At 40.9% G+C, this 17088-nt stretch overlaps 2 protein-coding genes across 4 annotated transcripts in view; both read left to right on the top strand.

Annotated features, from left to right (window-relative positions):
* Window positions 1-1384: 1384 nt before the first annotated feature.
* Window positions 1385-9099, top strand: serinc2 (serine incorporator 2). The gene is made up of 10 exons (XM_037093678.1): window positions 1385-1525; window positions 3808-3969; window positions 4317-4504; window positions 4666-4745; window positions 5367-5504; window positions 6048-6217; window positions 6482-6572; window positions 6743-6902; window positions 7987-8202; window positions 8307-9099. The coding sequence occupies exons 1-10, from the start codon at window positions 1487-1489 to the stop codon at window positions 8443-8445; spliced, it is 1383 nt and encodes a 460-aa protein (XP_036949573.1). The 5' UTR covers window positions 1385-1486; the 3' UTR covers window positions 8446-9099.
* Window positions 9100-15134: 6035 nt separating this feature from the next.
* Window positions 15135-17088, top strand: part of hivep3a (HIVEP zinc finger 3a) — a 44182-nt gene continuing 42228 nt past the window's right edge. The window contains exon 1 of one of the 3 annotated variants that reach the window (XM_037093813.1): window positions 15135-15330. The gene's annotated coding sequence lies outside the window, so the exon portion shown is untranslated. Of the gene's footprint in view, window positions 15331-15588; window positions 15849-17088 lie in introns of those variants that run through there. The other 2 variants (XM_037093807.1, XM_037093811.1) reach the window with 2 other exon arrangements.

Raw genomic sequence — 17088 nt, 5'->3', positions numbered from 1 at the left:
GAATTTATCCTCCAATACCATCCTACTCAAAACTAAGAAATGTTATCATAATAGCGAATGCAATCATAGAATAGTGCAGAAATTAAATGATTCAGGGAGCAATACCCCTTACAGAAATAATTATCTAGCTGATGTATTATGATGATACTGATTATGTCAATGTAATTGTGTCATTTGGTTTCACATTTTTTCCAATTCGTCTCTGTTCTTTGTTACTCAATAGCAGTGTTGAAAAAGTACCCAAGAGTCACACTAAAGAAAAAATCACCCATACAGCACATGAGTAAAGTTTCAAAGTATATGATATTAAATGTACTTAAACAACAAACGTACAAAAGAAAGTAAATTATGCATACATTTACATGCATGTTCTATGTACTGTAGGTCATCTGAGTGGCAGCCTGGTTGATTATTGGATCCAGTGTTGAGCATTTTTTGTGGTTACTGAATTTTGTGCTTTTTAAAAATCCAGTTGCCAGTAAAATTGATTTATTTCAATATGCACTAACTCTGATGCAATATGCAATATAGCACACTGATAGTGATTTATTCAAAATACAGTGAGGTTAAAAATACAATATTTGCCTCTAAAATGTAGTGGAGTGTGGTGGACTAAACTTGAATATATGCATCTTACTATATACTTCCATAAAGAGAAGTAAATGTTCAAGTTAAGTCAAGAGTAACATAGTTAGATTCCATCACCGCACAGTAGTTATTAAAGATGTAACAACAAAACATAAAACCTTTTGAGGAGAAGTAAACCAAACCTTCTCCCCTGGAACACTGAGGCTGTACATGTAATGGCTTGCTTCCATCTTAGGTGACAAAGACACAGCGAGTCCAGTAAAACGTGTCGTTTTAACTTTTAAAATTAAATATAAAAGCAATTTAGCCTTGTATAATCTGAACCTACCTAAACAACACATAATGCATTTGTAGTATATTTTTCGTGGTAAATGATGGGACTGTAATAAGGGGAGTGTTTCTTTTTATTCGCATTGACATAGAAGTGGTCAAGATTTTTGGACTGACGACTCACTAAGCCAATCACAGTTCGGGTGTCGAATTACAGCAGAAACTACACCGCCCTGTGTACAGTAAACAGACAGACGAGTTTTACACAATTTACCTAAACAATGTCGGAAGTAGAGTGAATTTGCCATCAAAATAAAGCTAAGAACGTCAACGTAAACTGTGTGTACAGCAGCAGCACCTCACATTAGAAGACAATCAAGTCGCTGTACTCCATATGGATATTTGTTTGGATAAATAGACTGAAACAATATCATAATAAGCCATTTATTGTGCCTATTATACAATTATATATATATATGTATGCTTAACACTAGGCTTTTATTTTGGAGGAACTAGACGGATTTCCGCCAGTCACTTGCAGATATCTTGACGTCGCCATTTTGACTCAGTTTCTTCCTCAACTTTTTCAGTTTTCACGACTTTCATCGGAATACTGAATTAAACCAACATGGGGGCTTGTTTAGCACTGGGTTCTCTTGCCAGCTGTGTAAGTACACATTTACCGGTTTTACTGTTGCTACATGACACGTTAAAAGAGTATTTCCTGACTCATTTAGCTAGCATTAGGTTCAATTTAAGTTTCGTTGTTAAGCTGGTCAAGACATCGTGAAGATGTCATGTGAAACTAACGCTAATAAAATGTTGCACTTCTTCCCATAGACAGTTGGAAGACAATGGAAGAAAGTTTATGTAAAAATATAACATTACGTTTCATATATATTTTGAATAGCTGAATTATATTAAGTGAGATTAGGCCTACGCCCTCTAAACATGGTAACGTTAAACTACGACATTAATGTTAGCAACATTCATTTGGCCTGACGTTAATCAGTATTATCCGTCCTTCGTTGGTGGAAACAAAATCGACCCAAACTTTTAACTAAAGTTGTTAAACGTTATGTTTAACGTTATACCCAAGATAACCAAACTGCTAGACCGACTTGTAAAAAGTTTTTTTTTTTTTTTTTTAGCACAATGATGAATTATGAGGCGACAAAATGCTCGCACTCATAAGCGAGGTGGAAGTGGGTTGTCAGATTTCTGAACAGTTTGGTCTGACAACAGGCCTTTCTTTATGCTGTCCTTTTTAAAGTAATTTAGTTCTCTTATAGGTTAATTCCTCTGTTATTGTGTGGGAACGTGGACAAAACTCTGCGCGTCGTCTGTTATATCTGTAAGGTGTTTTCCAAAAAGGCGCAGTTTCCGGATTGAACTCGTGCTCTTCCGCAAACCCTTGTTTCGCTGTTTGTTTTTGTTGTTGTACTTGATGTGTCCATCATAATCATTCTTGCCCTGATTTATATTCGATCCTATTTTTTTAATGTATTTTCCCCAGCTGGACCTTTTGACGCATTATCTATGTGGCTCTTTTTATTATTATTATTATCGTTAACACATAATCACAATATATTTGCTATGTATTTTTTTAACACTGATGAATTACTGAAAACAGATTAATCCAAGAGGTAGATGTAATTTAATTAAATTATAGATTTAGTAGAGTAAAACACCAAAGTTAAAAAGAAAATGAATAAATAAATATGACCCAGATCCTCAACTTCTTGAAAGTCAAGTAATAATCTGATGTGTGAGAGAGAAAACGTTATAATGAAGATAAAGAATGAATCCAATCAAACAACAATACACTGAATACTCTTCAATACAGAAAGCTAACTAATAAAAGAAAGTATTGCACAGCTGCTCATCTGTCTCAGCTAGTCTGGTCTAATTTAGATTCATTTGACATTTTCTGTTTATAAAATAATCCTCTTAAGATCCGCTGTGTTTCAGTGTTGGAGCTGGGCGTCAGTGCCATTTTTTATTCTGATACAATACCTTAGTTTAACCACTAAATCAAAGGCAATGCAGTTTTTTTGCTTGGTGAACTATAACTATTTTTTTTTCTAACACATTTATTTCATTGAACAAAAGAAGCTAAGCCCCTCAAATGTTAAATGGTGTCTAAACATGAAGGTTCAAAGGTTTACTTAATAGTCACTTTACAACACCAGAATTGCAGAACGAAATGTAAGGTGTTGTCCGTTTACGCTGCATAAGTAAGGTTACTGTTTTTATTGTGGAGTAGTAAGGGTGTGTTCAGGAGTTAGGAGTTGGACAAAAGCTCATTAAAACCAAACAGAATACAAACTGTAGTGTCTTTATGCAAACCATTTTTCATGGTGGAGTGTTGAAGACGCATTCAGGGGTCTCACAGATGATTTGAGGTATTTGTGCTAGTTACTTGTTGCTAAGGCAGTGTGGCATAGACCAGTGGGAACCGCTGAAACTGGATTCTTCTCGTCACAGCGGCAGTGTTTACACCCAAGGCTTGTGTACTCTGGTGCATCCCCATATTTAGTGAAGGATGGCTGATCTCAGCTACAGTCTCCGCCTCAGTGCCCCACACACCTCTAAGCAGTCTGCATCTGAATCATGCAGGAATCCTCTGTGATCCCGTTCACAGCGCTGGATAACAAACAGTGAGAGAGGGGGATTTGTTATGATGGCAGCTCTAATCACAGGCCTGATTACTGCCACTGTAAACTATTTGTCTCTGCTTCTCTGGAAGCGTGTAGAAGAAGTAGAAAGATGGTTGCCCTGACAGCCGACACAGTGCTGTTTGTTATGTTTTTTTCTGCCAACCACAGTGGTTGTGAGTGTGCATGCATTACCCTGATTATCTAGCACCCGGGAGCCCTGTTCCTGAGGTTTATAATATATGAATGTGTATGAAGGCCTCACTAATTCTCTGCCTCGTCTCTATTCCAGGCGTCGTGTTTGTGCGGCTCGGCCTCCTGCCTCCTGTCATCATGCTGCCCGTCAACGTACAACTCCACCGTGAGCCGGCTGGCCTTCTCTTTCCTGCTGCTGCTTGGGACTCTAGTGTCTGTCATTATGATCCTCCCAGGCATGGAGGAACATCTTAAAAAGGTACTTTAGATGAGACTAGATTAGATAACATGTAATGGTCCACACGGGAGTGTTGCATCAGGCTCTTCTAATCGTTTCATAAGCCAAAGCATCATTACATTTTCTGGACCCTTAAATGTCATTTCAGATTGAAGGAAAAAAATAGGACAATAATTCAAAAAATTAGTTTCATAAGGCTGTAACCCAGCAACAGAGGGTGGCTGGACAGTATGCTCGGATGATGCGTTTGTTACTTTTCAACCAGTAATCTCAGAAAAACATTGAACATTTTAGATATTTCAGCATCAATAAGCTTTTTGCCTGACACTCCTTAACCCATCACTTCCTTTGTGCTCTCTCACTGTCAGATTCCAGGCTTTTGTGTTGGTGGTGCAGGAATACCTGGCATAGAGGGCAAGGTCAACTGTGATGTCATTGTTGGCTACAAGTCAGTGTACCGCATGTGCTTCGCCATGGCCTGCTTCTTCTTCCTCTTCTCCATCATCATGATCCGAGTGCGCAGCAGCAAGGACCCCCGTGCCGCCATCCAAAATGGGTTCGTACTAAGAACAGCAGCCTCAGTACCATGGTCCTGTGTGATGACAATATGCTGCACTCTGGTGGCCAAACATGTGGACTGCACTCTCTCGATTGTTCTTACATGATGACAAAAACACTCGTTCTGTATATACTTAACTTTCCTTCTGTTCCTCTCAGCTTCTGGTTCTTCAAGTTCCTGGTGCTGGTTGGCATTACTGTCGGAGCTTTCTTCATTCCAGATGGCATCTTTACCACAGGTATTCAGCAACTGAAATCCAGCTACCTTTTTTTCTCTCTCTCTCTCTCTCTCTCTCTCTCTTTTTTTAAAGCTTATTTTTTGATCAGAGGGTCTGTGTTTTAAATAATGTTTAGGTAGAGAAGACTCACATTTTGAGGATTGACCTCATATTTTTTTAAGAAGAAGGGGGCATTTGTAGAGAGAAAAAATGCTAGTATACCTCAATGTGCTTGAGTACTAGTTTCTAAAGAAATTCATATGATCCCCAGGCTTAGTCACAACAAGAGTTCAACCTGTTTTTGAGGGTTAATGTGAGGTGATGAACTTGTTTTTCTTGTTTCCTCCTCTAGAAAACAGCCTTATTGTCAGATTGTTTTTTCAGTTCATAATGAATTAACCACTTGTAACCACCAGTATTCACTCCATGTGATTATTAGAAATGTTGAAAAACTTTCAGCTGTTAATTCTGATTAACAAGCAGTATATATTAACAACCTCAACTGATCATCGATGACCTGCAATGGCACACACTGTACTGTCTCCTGCTTTATATTTAAGTATTGCATACAAGTGTCCGGTCATCGCACAGCCTGGTATACCTCTAAACAAATGGCCTGAATCCTTTTCTGTCTGCTCTCAGTGTGGTATTACTTCGGAGTTGTGGGCTCTTTCATCTTCATCCTCATCCAGCTGATCCTGCTGGTAGACTTTGCCCATTCCTGGAACCAGTCCTGGCTGGAGAGGGCAGAGGAAGGAAATCGAAAGTGCTGGTATGCAGGTAAAGGAAAATATTGCTATTGTTTTTTTCTTTTTTTTGTGGATTTAGGCTGCCAGTACCTTTCTTTATGCCATTTTTATTTCAAAAAATAACATTTCAACAAAATGTCTCACTGCAGTTTTAAAAAGTAATAGGACAGTAGATCACTTTAACCAAACAAAATGCAAGCTGTGGACTTCTTGTGTTACCCTCAAACATATTATAAACATCTATAAAAAATGAGTTTAGTGGATGAGTTTAGGTTTAGTTTAGTCTGGTGGTTCGGCAGTGGATACTTCTGTATCTTTTGCAAGATGGTAGCAGGGTGAACATACTTTGGCAGGTGGGTGTTGTCTTTTAGTATCCTTTAGGCTTGGTCTCTGACACCTTGTAGATGATTTTGTTGGTGATTTTTATCAGCTGCTGTAGAGCCTGTCTGTCCTGGGTTGTGCACAAACCTTGCCAATTTATAATTTTTCCAGTCTGTATGCTAAAATCTGCACGTGAATCAGGTATCATGTGATTATGCGATGACTTTATTCTTCTCTCATGTTTTCCTCACAGCTCTGCTGTCCGTCACCGTCATAAACTTTGCCTTGGCTTTCACTGCTATTGTACTCTTCTACGTGTTTTACACCCGACCTGACGACTGCACAGAGCACAAGGTCTTCATCAGCCTCAACTTCATATTCTGCGTCGTTGTGGCCATCGTGGCCATCATGCCCAAAGTTCAGGTACTGTAGAGACTGTAGAAGCCATGTGGTATATAAATGTTGGTATTTTGTGCCCTCATCTATCATGTCTGATAAACACAAAATCAAAAATGTGTGTGTATATCGGCAAAAAAATGGCAAGATACTGGCCATTTGTAGCTCATTGTAGAAGACAGTTGTGATCTTTTTGTGATTTATGTGAGTACAAAATTACTTGAGCATTCAAGAGAGTTTTACTAGCGCAATGATTTATTTTCTGACTCATCCCATGTCATGTCTCCACAGGAGGCTCAGCCCAGCTCAGGCCTGCTCCAGGCCTCCCTCATCTCCCTCTACACCATGTATGTCACCTGGTCAGCCATGACCAACAACCCCAGTAAGTCTAAAGACTCAGAACACAACTGCAAGATGACTGACTGCAAGAAGGAGTGGAAATAAATCTCACCGTAACCCACCAACCAACCCCAAGTGCCTGTAGCTATGATATTAACTAGCTGCCAAAAAAAAGTCAACAGTTTACAATGTTTTCTGTGTTTCCGATCTCAGACCGGCAGTGTAACCCAAGCCTGTTGAGTCTGGTCCATCCTGCCAGCACTACTCCACCACCAGGATTTCCTCCTACCCCAGCTCCTGCAAACGTCCAGTGGTGGGACGCACAGGGCATCGTGGGATTGCTCATTTTCTTGTTCTGTACCCTTTACGCCAGGTATTGTATGGTTTACCTTAACAAGAAGATTGTAAACATTATTAGAAATAACTTTAGTAATAGTTTTGAATTTGATCAGATCTTTGTGTCAAATTTTAGAAGTACCATTGTTTGAATGTAACAGTAGAATTTACTGTTTAAAGTACGGTACAATTCCAAGGTACCTTTCTTGAGTGTTTCCATTTTTTTGCTACTTTATACCTCCATCCTACTATCTTAATTTGATAACTTTATTAATAGTTAACTTTGCTGACTGAGATTATTTAGTGTTGATACTTAAATGTTGATACTGTGACATGCAACCAATCAGATAGTCTTTAAGGTGAGATGCTGAGTGAGATGACAGAGTGGTGACTACAGACAGAGAAAAAAGATCCAGTGTCAGAGCCTAAGTATAGCATTTTAAAATTCATTACTTTTATTTGGCTAACAAACACAAAAACACTGATTCCAATGATCCAAAAAGATAGATATTTGACCATGCTGATCATCTGTTCATCCCTAAAATGAACATACTGGAAGCTTAGCAGTTTTAATCTTACAGTTCAAAAGTACAGTACGTTTGACAGCAGCCAAACTGCCTCCAGGACCATTGAAATCACTGACTGATGGAAAGAAAAGCAATCACTGCCACTGCCAATCACAAGAGCTCAAGGCAGATGCTTTGTTTCACATTGTGCTTACATTGTTGGACAATGACTCATGTCATGACTGGCTTAAAAATAAAATTGTATATCTGTTTTTTTTGTTTTGTTTTTCATTGCAGATTAATTTTCATTGGGAGACAGGGTTGTTGTTGGATGTCAAAAGAATACAAATTTACATATAAATGCACATAAAGATACATTCAGTCTCCAGTCAACCAACCCTCCATTAGTAGATATAAAAACTCAGTCAATCTTGTCTTTCTTAGTCTGTATGTTGATCATTATTCTTCTCAATGTTCTTATTCTTCTGTATGTTTCCAGGTTGATCCTTTCATCCAAATGTCTGACAGATATTTCAGATGTTGTCACTTCCTGTCATTTGTCACTGCGCGTGAAGATGAATTCCTTTGTTCTCGTGTCTGTTCTTGTATTCACAGTATCCGCTCCTCCAACAACGCCCAGGTGAACAGGCTGATGCAGACGGAGGAGGACCAGGGTCTGACCATCACTGCCCAGGACACGACAGGGGAGGACGGAGTAAGACGGGCCGTGGACAACGAGGAGGAGGGAGTCACCTACAGCTACTCCTTCTTCCACTTCAGCCTCTTTCTGGCCTCCCTCTACATCATGATGACCCTCACCAACTGGTACAAGTAAGTATCTGTTATCTCTTCTCATCTTTCATGGCTGACTCCTTCATACAGGCAGACTTTGTTGCAACATTGACTTTTCTCTGACTTTGCTCTTGGCTCATCAGGCCCAACTCTGACTACGAGTCCATGCAGACCTCCATGCCGGCCGTGTGGGTGAAGATCTGCTCCAGCTGGCTGGGCTTGGCTATCTATCTCTGGACCCTGGTGGCCCCGTTGGTGCTCCCAGACAGAGACTTCAGCTAAAAATGGTCTGTCACATAAAGCCTCTTGCTCTTTATTTGTTGAAGAGCGATAGCTTAAGCTTACAGTTGACCTGCTTGATCTGCTATTAGCTCCACATTTTAAATTTGAGAATGAAAAGGTAATCTTCTTTGTTTTGATCTGGAGCCGCTGCATGTGTTACCTAAATGTAAACCTTACAGTTGTATGTGTTGAGCCTTAATCACATACTCAGTTTTTCCACCTCAGGTTATTTTTAAAATTTTTTTTCCTGCAATGTTACAAAGATTGTAATTGAGAGCACTACATACCTTTTTATAGGATGAGACCAAATGAAACCAAGATGATTGTTGGTGGGAATGAATATTTAGTTTCACCACATTTATGTTAAATGTTTGTACATTTTATCATTCCCTGTCTTCCATTGGAAAGGTGTTGTCCAGTTTTTGAGATCTGCTTTTCTTATTTAGCATTTTATGGCATAGCTTTGTTCTAGTGCCCAGTTTTATAACAAAGTTGCCTTCTTATATTTTGCACACAGGTTATTCAGAGGGGCCATTTTTTTATACCTTCCAAAGTTTTTATAATATTCACATTTCTATAAAGTTGCTTTCTCAAAACACTGTATGTTCACGTTTCATTATAATCAATAAAAACCTTCTATTATCTTTAATCAGATTTCAGTTGATTTCAGTTATCAGTTGATTTCTGTCCTGTAGGTGGGGCTGTTGCCCAAAGAATTAAAGTAGAATTATTCTTTGCACTAAATTTCATTATGCATTATGGATTTGATGATATGCAGCGTAAGATTTCCTGCGTTTACCGTTCTGTTTATACTCATTATTTTAGGAATTGGCCGCAGTTTTCTTCACAAACAGCAAACACAATGTCATCAAGTCAGGCCAGCAGGGATTTCCAAATGCTTCACTGCCCTCCCTCCATTAATCACATGATCCTGCTAAAATGTGATTTATTGTGCTCCTTCGATGCAGGATTCCCCAGTGCAAGACACACACACACACACACACACACACTTGGCAAGTAATGTAGAGGGAATGTGTTGCTCCCTTATCACAAGATCAGCATGAGCGAGCGGGGCTGAACACAACACTTCATTATACTTTACTATATTCATTCAAGGCTTGTGTTGGGGCAGAATGACCGGTTGAATTGTGTTTGGACATCTGGTGGCAAATCTCAAGCTACTTTACCTGCAACATTACTGTGTGCGTTTCTGCCCACACAGTCATTATATAATATTTTCTTAAACCCTCTGTAACCGCCCCTGCTTGTTATTTATTCTCAGTTGTGCCTTTCAGATTACAAATGCAGATACCATTACAGTACAAGTACATTGTAATCCCTTCAGAAGCATAAAGGAATTGACATTATATTTCAGACATGTTTTTTTTCTTTTTCTAACCCTGACCATATATGTCATGGCTGAAGAATGAAATGCATCATTGAACTTCTAATGCTCCACATAAACCTTACTGATGGACTAAAGTACAACGTGCACATCATTTGTGATGATGATGACGTGTTCATGATAGAGTACAATAGAAACATAAGAGAAATCTGAATAGGGCACGCAACAAAAACACTTGACACTACATTTCCCAGAATGCTACAAAAAGTACCTTCTCATCCTCCGACTCTGATCGTCTGATAAATGCAAATGTCTTTCAAACTCCACATATCAACTTTGTGACACAGCCTTTCAAATTCAAAAAATCAGCCGTAGCTCCCATTTTAAATTCACTTCAGTATTCAGTCAATGATCTTGTTGAGTTAGCCTGCTCTGTGGGATGGATTGTTTTTAACAATGCAGTAAGCGATTGTGGAGAGATAGAGTTGATTGTTGATTCTCATTCCCAGGTCGTCAAATACACGGGCACCTTGTTTACTGACGCCATGGGAGTGAAAACTCGGCGGTCAACTATCTTTCTCAAGAATCGCTCACATGCACTGACGTGCTCTCACGCTGCCGACCTGGCTCCCAAAACAAAGAACAGAATGGCTTGGATTAGCACACACAGAGGGAGTGTGACCAGGGTTGACACAAGCCAATGCCAGCCTTTTGCCGGTATCAAGTGTAGGTGTCTACCAGATTAGGATATTAACAGCCAAAATGTCTGGTGGGAATTATGCCAAATATATTCATGAGCAGGCTATTGCCAAATATTGTGTGACATTTCAGATTTTGCCACGACAAATTGAAGCTGCTGTTAGTGATGTTGTTTTATGCAGTTAGCAATCCCCTCCCTACTCTCTATGTCACCACATGAATGTGAGAGCAGGGTAATCAGACATAGCAGCGAGCAGGAGCACCCTGCTCTCTGTGTGTTTGCGAGCGGACGTGACCGTCCTCTTTATGTAGTTCTCTGTCCTGATTTGATCATGTTGGAAGGGATTTGAGAAAATGAGCGAGGGAAGATGAGACATGGGTTACTGACCAAACTCTCTGTAACAGTGATCACATCCAGCAGTTTGAAATTTAATCTGATACAGAGTGGTGAAGTAATGAGTCCTAAAACCAGGAGATCGGTTAGCATTTTTGCACATACAGTTTTTGATGGGTTTTTTGGTTCAGTGCTCAAAAGAAGATCTGTGGTTACCACAGGCTGGAGATACTTACACATTTGTTCTATGACATAAAATACATCATTACATGTCCCACGATTTAATTGCATGTGGTTCGGCAGCAATGAATATGAGTCTGAAATGTTGAAGGCAAAGCGGATCCTCCCTGGGCCAGTTTGATTTAACAAAAAAATAAAGTGCTGCTGCCAAGGCCGGCAAGATGTCAAAAAAAGCATGAAGCTCATTCATCAAGAAATGTGAGATTCAAAAGTTATTTTTAAAAAAGCAGATAAACACAGATGATTAGAAAAATCGGACAGGAAAAAGAAGTTTAGCTCTCTATGCTGAGGCACTCCAATCGTGCTCTACACGTCACGATTTTGGCCTTGCATAAAGTCTTAAATTCTCTCTATATCAGTGCAGTCACATCGCTTGTCAATGGGCCAGACAACATGTCCACACAGGCCCACCACCACACCATTCAGTCATGAAAAAGTGGACGGAATGGACTGAATGTTCTTTTCCATTTGTGAGAGGGTAGGTATGACATATCACAGCAGATCATAGCACACTGGCTGTCACAAGTCCAGTGTTACCTCTGAGTCAGACATCATTCATGCTGAGGACACCATTGCCCCACAATATCTTTACATAGCAAATAGTTGTTTGCTGATTTTTTTTGAAAGTCCAAAGTCATATCTGATATTGTTTTGTTTGTTTGTTTGGACAGTTTTCGTACAACAACCTGTACAGCTGCAATGATTTCACCCCTGCAGACCACCTCCTGTGTGGTCATTTCTCTGGCTCTGGCACGAGCACAGGGAGATGACGTCCCGCTTCTTACTCAACTGATTCAAGATTCCAGCGTGTTATGTTAGAATGAGCTAATATAGCCTGAAGCCTCTACACCCTGTTAAAAGGGTCTTCTTTTTCCCATCAACGTGGCAAGTTATTCCTCACTCGAATCGAGGGTCTAAGGACAGAGGATGTCGTTCACTGTACAGGTCGTAAAGCCCATTGAGGCAATGTGATCGTGACTTTGGGCTATATAAGGCAAATTTATTCGATTTGATTTGATTTATACTTCAAACCCAACTGACATTAACTGACTGACATCACTTACAAGGCACAATATAATCTATTAATCAACATTCAACAGCTTGATCCCAGATGCTGTGGTGGAGACAGGTCTTTGTGGGCACAACAGTCTCTGATTCACGTTGTTTGGCCCATTTTGTCCATTTCCCTATCCCGCGGCCAGACATTAGCCAGGAGCAGCCTTAAACCAAGCTGGATTAGCATGGCTCTTCTTCCAGCTGTCGTCCACCTAGTGAGGTTGGATGGTTGAACGACGCCATGGGCCTTGATGGTCTCGAAGAAACCTCTGCATTCCTCAATGATGATGACAGCATTTGCCATAGGCAGAAAAAAATGACTCTTATATAAACAAATGAGATGCATAACCGGAGGAGGTACTGGCCGCTGCATCTTCGTGCACTGCTGTTGAGGACATTTATCTTATTTTGTCCAGCTCCCTCTGGAACCCCTAAATGCTTCAAACAACACCCGTATGCCTTCACACTGGCCACAGCCATGGCTGGAGGCACCGTTTCAGGTTGTCCATCTGCCTGTCCCAGTTTTGTGATCTTAAGTATCTTAAGTGGGAATTTCTTCAGACTTGCCATCGAACATGCATGGACACAAGGATTTAGCGATTAGCTTCTGGTGGTCAAGGGTCACCGTAACTTCACAAAACACGTGTTTGGACATGGCCAAAACTACCATATTTAATACATTAATTTTTTCACACAAAACAACTGATAGCATAAAATGGGGAGGTAACGACATTTTATATCCGAAAGGTCAAAGGTCACCTTTACAGTGACTTCCTAACATTCTGCAAAATCACTTATCTGGCCATTATTCAATGCCATATCTGAAAGATACTGAATTGGTGGCATTGATCTCAGGTGTCCACCTTCAAACTGTGCTCACTGTGGAGATATTCTGTGCTGCTGGGTTGAGGATGCCTGTGGAGCATCAATATTTTACTTTTTTTTTTAACGTTCTTTGTGTTCTACCAGTCAACTCAACTGGCCCTACATATGAACACATTCAAGGATTTTGACTGTTCAAGAGACTTTTGTCCCAAGAACTTGCACGCTGATAGACACGCAGCAGTAGTCCAGCACAAGCTCATGCAGATATTGAGCTTCAGGTGATTTTCCTTGCACCATGTGATGAAGCTCACTATCGGCCCTCTGTACTGCTCTGTAAAAATAGCCTCTGAGTGAATACAGCATGTTTCTCACTGGTGGGGAACTATTATCTGAGATCATACGCATTAATACAATGATAACGTCCATTTCACCCAAAAAATACAATGTACCTTTCATTAAACGTCATATATTGCGAGTCTGCATTGACATGGATTTAAGCTGCGACTCAACTTGCTGGCAGATTTTGATCAAAACAACGAGTTAAAGGTGAATCAGTAAGATTGAGGCAAGAGTCAGAGCCAGTGTTTCCTCTACGCCGATAGATTTGTTGACATAAACAACATAAAGCGGGCTAATTTAGCACAGTGACCGCTTATGTCAGTAATCTGACATCGGTCCAGTTTCTCTCCGGAAATCCAGCCTGCTCATGCATGTTGCACTTGACATTTGGCGGCTAATGACACCAGATGCAGGGAGGTCGAAACCCCTGCTGCACCTTGGCACTGTCTTCACACACTCAGACCCTCTATGAACAGTAGCCGCGCGCCTAAAGTTGTTTTTCGACCCACATTGTTATGGACGACAGCGACAGTAGTAGTCCCTGGCCCCAGCTGTGAGCAGCGGGCTCATCTAATGCCCTTACATAATGCTGAAGGAGGCTCTGATCAGTTGCATAAGCCAGTTATAGGATCATGCTCTCATTGGGGGCTCACCATGAACCTCTGCCTGCTGTGGTTTGGTATTCTGGGTCCTGCCCGGGGGGGGGAGGAGGGACCTTCACTGCCATCACAACCACCGCCATCAACAGCAGTTGCAGCCCTCGTCCTCAGAGGGCTCCGAAGGCGCCCGGCAACGGCGAAGAACAACAAGCTAAATGGAGCCCTTAAGGTTTTCTGATTGAGGAGGCCCCTGTAGTCTTCATTAGACAGCTCGTTATTATAGGTTGGAGAGTGTGAGGGCAAATGATGTCAGGATACTTAACACGTTCCTAGGATATGATGTAGGTGTGATGAGATATTAGAGGGAAACATTTCATGTCTTACATTGTCATTTTTAAAATCGATAAAATTAATTATAGACTCAATATTTGTTGAATAATTGATGAGTGCAACTCTTAAGAATGAGATCACCTTTGGATGAAACAAATATATACCGATTTTTTTCAGTATATTCCTATTTACTACATATTTAGCATAGTATTTGTCTTTCACTGGACTGTTTTATATGGTTTAAATGAAGTTCCCACACAGGCAGAGTCAAACTGCTCTCAGTTGAGCTCACTCAAAAAAAGTGTCTCATAGTTGTATTAACAATAATGTTAATAAAATGCATGTGTGGTCAAATGAAATACGTGTCTAGTAGTCAGAAATTGGTGCAAAAACTACAGTTTGCTATGCTTCTGTAAGGGGGCGGGGTCTCGCGGTAATATGCGTGAGTATGAACTTGTTTTTTGTCGCACTGCTAAAAAGATCCCGACAGGAAATGTCACCAATTTCAAGCTAATGCTTTTTTTTTTTTTTTTTTTAATTTTGTTTTGTTTTTTCTTTGTTTTAACTCGAGAACATTATATACATACATACGTTCAAAAATTACATCCATGTCTACAAACAAAAAACACAGTATACAGGTCAGCTAATTAAAATGCGTAAATTTGAAATATCTAAATAGTCTAATAGTTTTTGCTTATCAAGAACAATTGCGAAATAATGTGACAATGGGTCACCTTTAAAAAAAAAAAACATTTTTATTTATTTATTTTTTTTATCCTTTATCTATTCGTAGATTACTAACCCATATCACACATACAACGTGAGTGATAACTGATAACTTTAGTAGCTTTTTCGACATTTATTCCTCAATTGAGTCTGCACGTTTGTATTTTACTAAAAGTAAAGAAGCTCTTGATTTTTTTGTTCCTGTCTCGCTTTACTCCCACAAGTGAAGCCCAGCAGCAAAAGTTGTGCCCGGAAACGCAACGTTTTCTGTCTCCCGTACGCTGACATTGGTGATGCTAGTGTGGTGGCAGATTGCAGTGGCAACTTCCAGGAGGGCTCCGTCCGTCCCGCTATGACCGGAGCATCTGTGGACCGCTACACGTTATCTGCCGGTAACAAACTTCCCTCCTGTCTTATAGGAAGCAGAAAGATTAAAAAGCGACAGGCCAGCGCTGACAAGTTAGGGAGCAAGATATCAGTAGCTGGAGGTGTTATCAGAAATTAGCATAATTACTGTGTCCTGAGGTGCCGTGTGAGGTGTTGCTGAAGATGCCCGTATCAAACTAGCTGAAATTAAATAGGGGTGTTTCCGGTTTGAAATGCGAGCCCATGGCTTTCAAAATCGCCGCGCACTGAGTGAAGCTCTGAGCTGACACAGTCGGGTGTGCGGTGTTTACAGCAGAGGCTGAATATACATGTGCGTTCACAAGCGGAGTCACAGACGAGAAGGGCTTGTATTGCTTGGAGTTGTTTCGTCAACGCCCAAGGTTGGAGGTTTTCGTCGCTTTTATTTTGAACGCCGTGCCCCGTGCATTTCCTGCCTCGTTCCGACGCACCCCGGCCGACTTGACGCATGTGGAAGAAGCCGTGGCCGCGCCGCAGAGAAGTGAAGTTGAGCATCCTGCAGCAGGTAATGTAAGACCACACAGCTAGTGACGTGTTGTCGGGAATGATACCACGCATTTGTAGCTCTGTTTTATTCTAATATTCCACATGCCGTGGCGGGACGGGTGTTATTATTCAGCATGTATTTCTTGTCGCTATTTGTTCGGCATGGCAAGGCAGCTAACGTTAATATGGACACCACAAGCGGAGCTGAAAGGGGGTGTTGTCTGATTTCCGGAGTGCTTTTGGCTAACATGTCAGAAGGGTGTCCAGCTACCTGAACCGGTCCCGGGCTAGCCCATTCCCCCAAACGGGCTTCATTCATTGTCTACGAGAGGGAGGAGGAGGTGGTGGCGAGCTGCGGCAAGTCATCCAGAATCGGACATAACGAGACAGGAAGTGTGGTGATTTCACGTTCAAAGTAGAACGCCGTGAATTTGGCTCGTTTGGCAAAAAAGGGGTACAGTACACAGCTGGCCGTGTGTAAAAGCTGAGTCGGTGTTAGGATAGACATGTTAAGATAAAGAGCTGGCGTGTAGCTGAAACAATGGTGCGGGTGGAATCGCCTGTTTTTTTTCGTCATGCGGTTTTATTTTGAAAAAGGCTCAATTTGGAGGCTGTGGTGTTCCTGTTAGCTTGACGCTGAGTGTAGTAGCAGAGCTGCATGGTTCGGTCGGTGGTACTACGTAGGAAAACTGGAGTAGTCTGCCCAAGTGTTGTGGTAATCGATATCGCCCAGCACTGCGCCTGCTGTTGCTTTAAAAACCCAGAGGTGCAGTGTCTCACATAACTGCAGCTATTGCCCGTTTCCCCCAGTTTAATATTTTAACCTTCCCCCCTCCCAATTATGACTGTAGTAAACAGGTGTGTATCTTTTTGTCATGGCTGTTGGTTATTGGGCATTTCACCCGGCAGCGCGTTATGTTGCACTGGGCGACATCGCCGCTATGCATACCAAACCATCCTCCATTCAAAAAAATCTTCAATATATTTTATTAATTCGCCTACAGGCGCGCATGCCCGTACGGAACATGGCGTTTTATAATTTGTTGGTATTTTTGGCAAATGTGACATCCACCAACTCGCACTTCTTCTTTTCCTTTTTTTTTTTTTTTTTTAATTTTCTTTATTTTTCTTTTTTTAAACAGTCCAACCCACACTGTCCACTTCTATTCCCGTGGAAGATCATTGTGAGAACACGATTTAAAGGTCTACATTCGATCCATTTATCAACGCCGAATGTGCAAATAGACCTTCAGTGTGTA

Source organism: Acanthopagrus latus, chromosome 3 (genome assembly GCF_904848185.1).
Source record: "Acanthopagrus latus isolate v.2019 chromosome 3, fAcaLat1.1, whole genome shotgun sequence".
Lineage (NCBI taxonomy): Eukaryota > Metazoa > Chordata > Actinopteri > Spariformes > Sparidae > Acanthopagrus > Acanthopagrus latus.
This window is presented reverse-complemented; position numbering and strand designations above follow the sequence as displayed.

Coding starts and splice junctions, on each gene's coding strand:
- serinc2 (XM_037093678.1), top strand. CDS start 1,487: ATGGGGGCTTGTTTAGCACTGGGTTCTCTTGCCAGCTGT. Junction 4,505..4,665: donor CGTGCCGCCATCCAAAATGG/GTTCGTACTAAG, acceptor TGTTCCTCTCAG/CTTCTGGTTCTTCAAGTTCC. Junction 5,505..6,047: donor TCGAAAGTGCTGGTATGCAG/GTAAAGGAAAAT, acceptor TTTTCCTCACAG/CTCTGCTGTCCGTCACCGTC.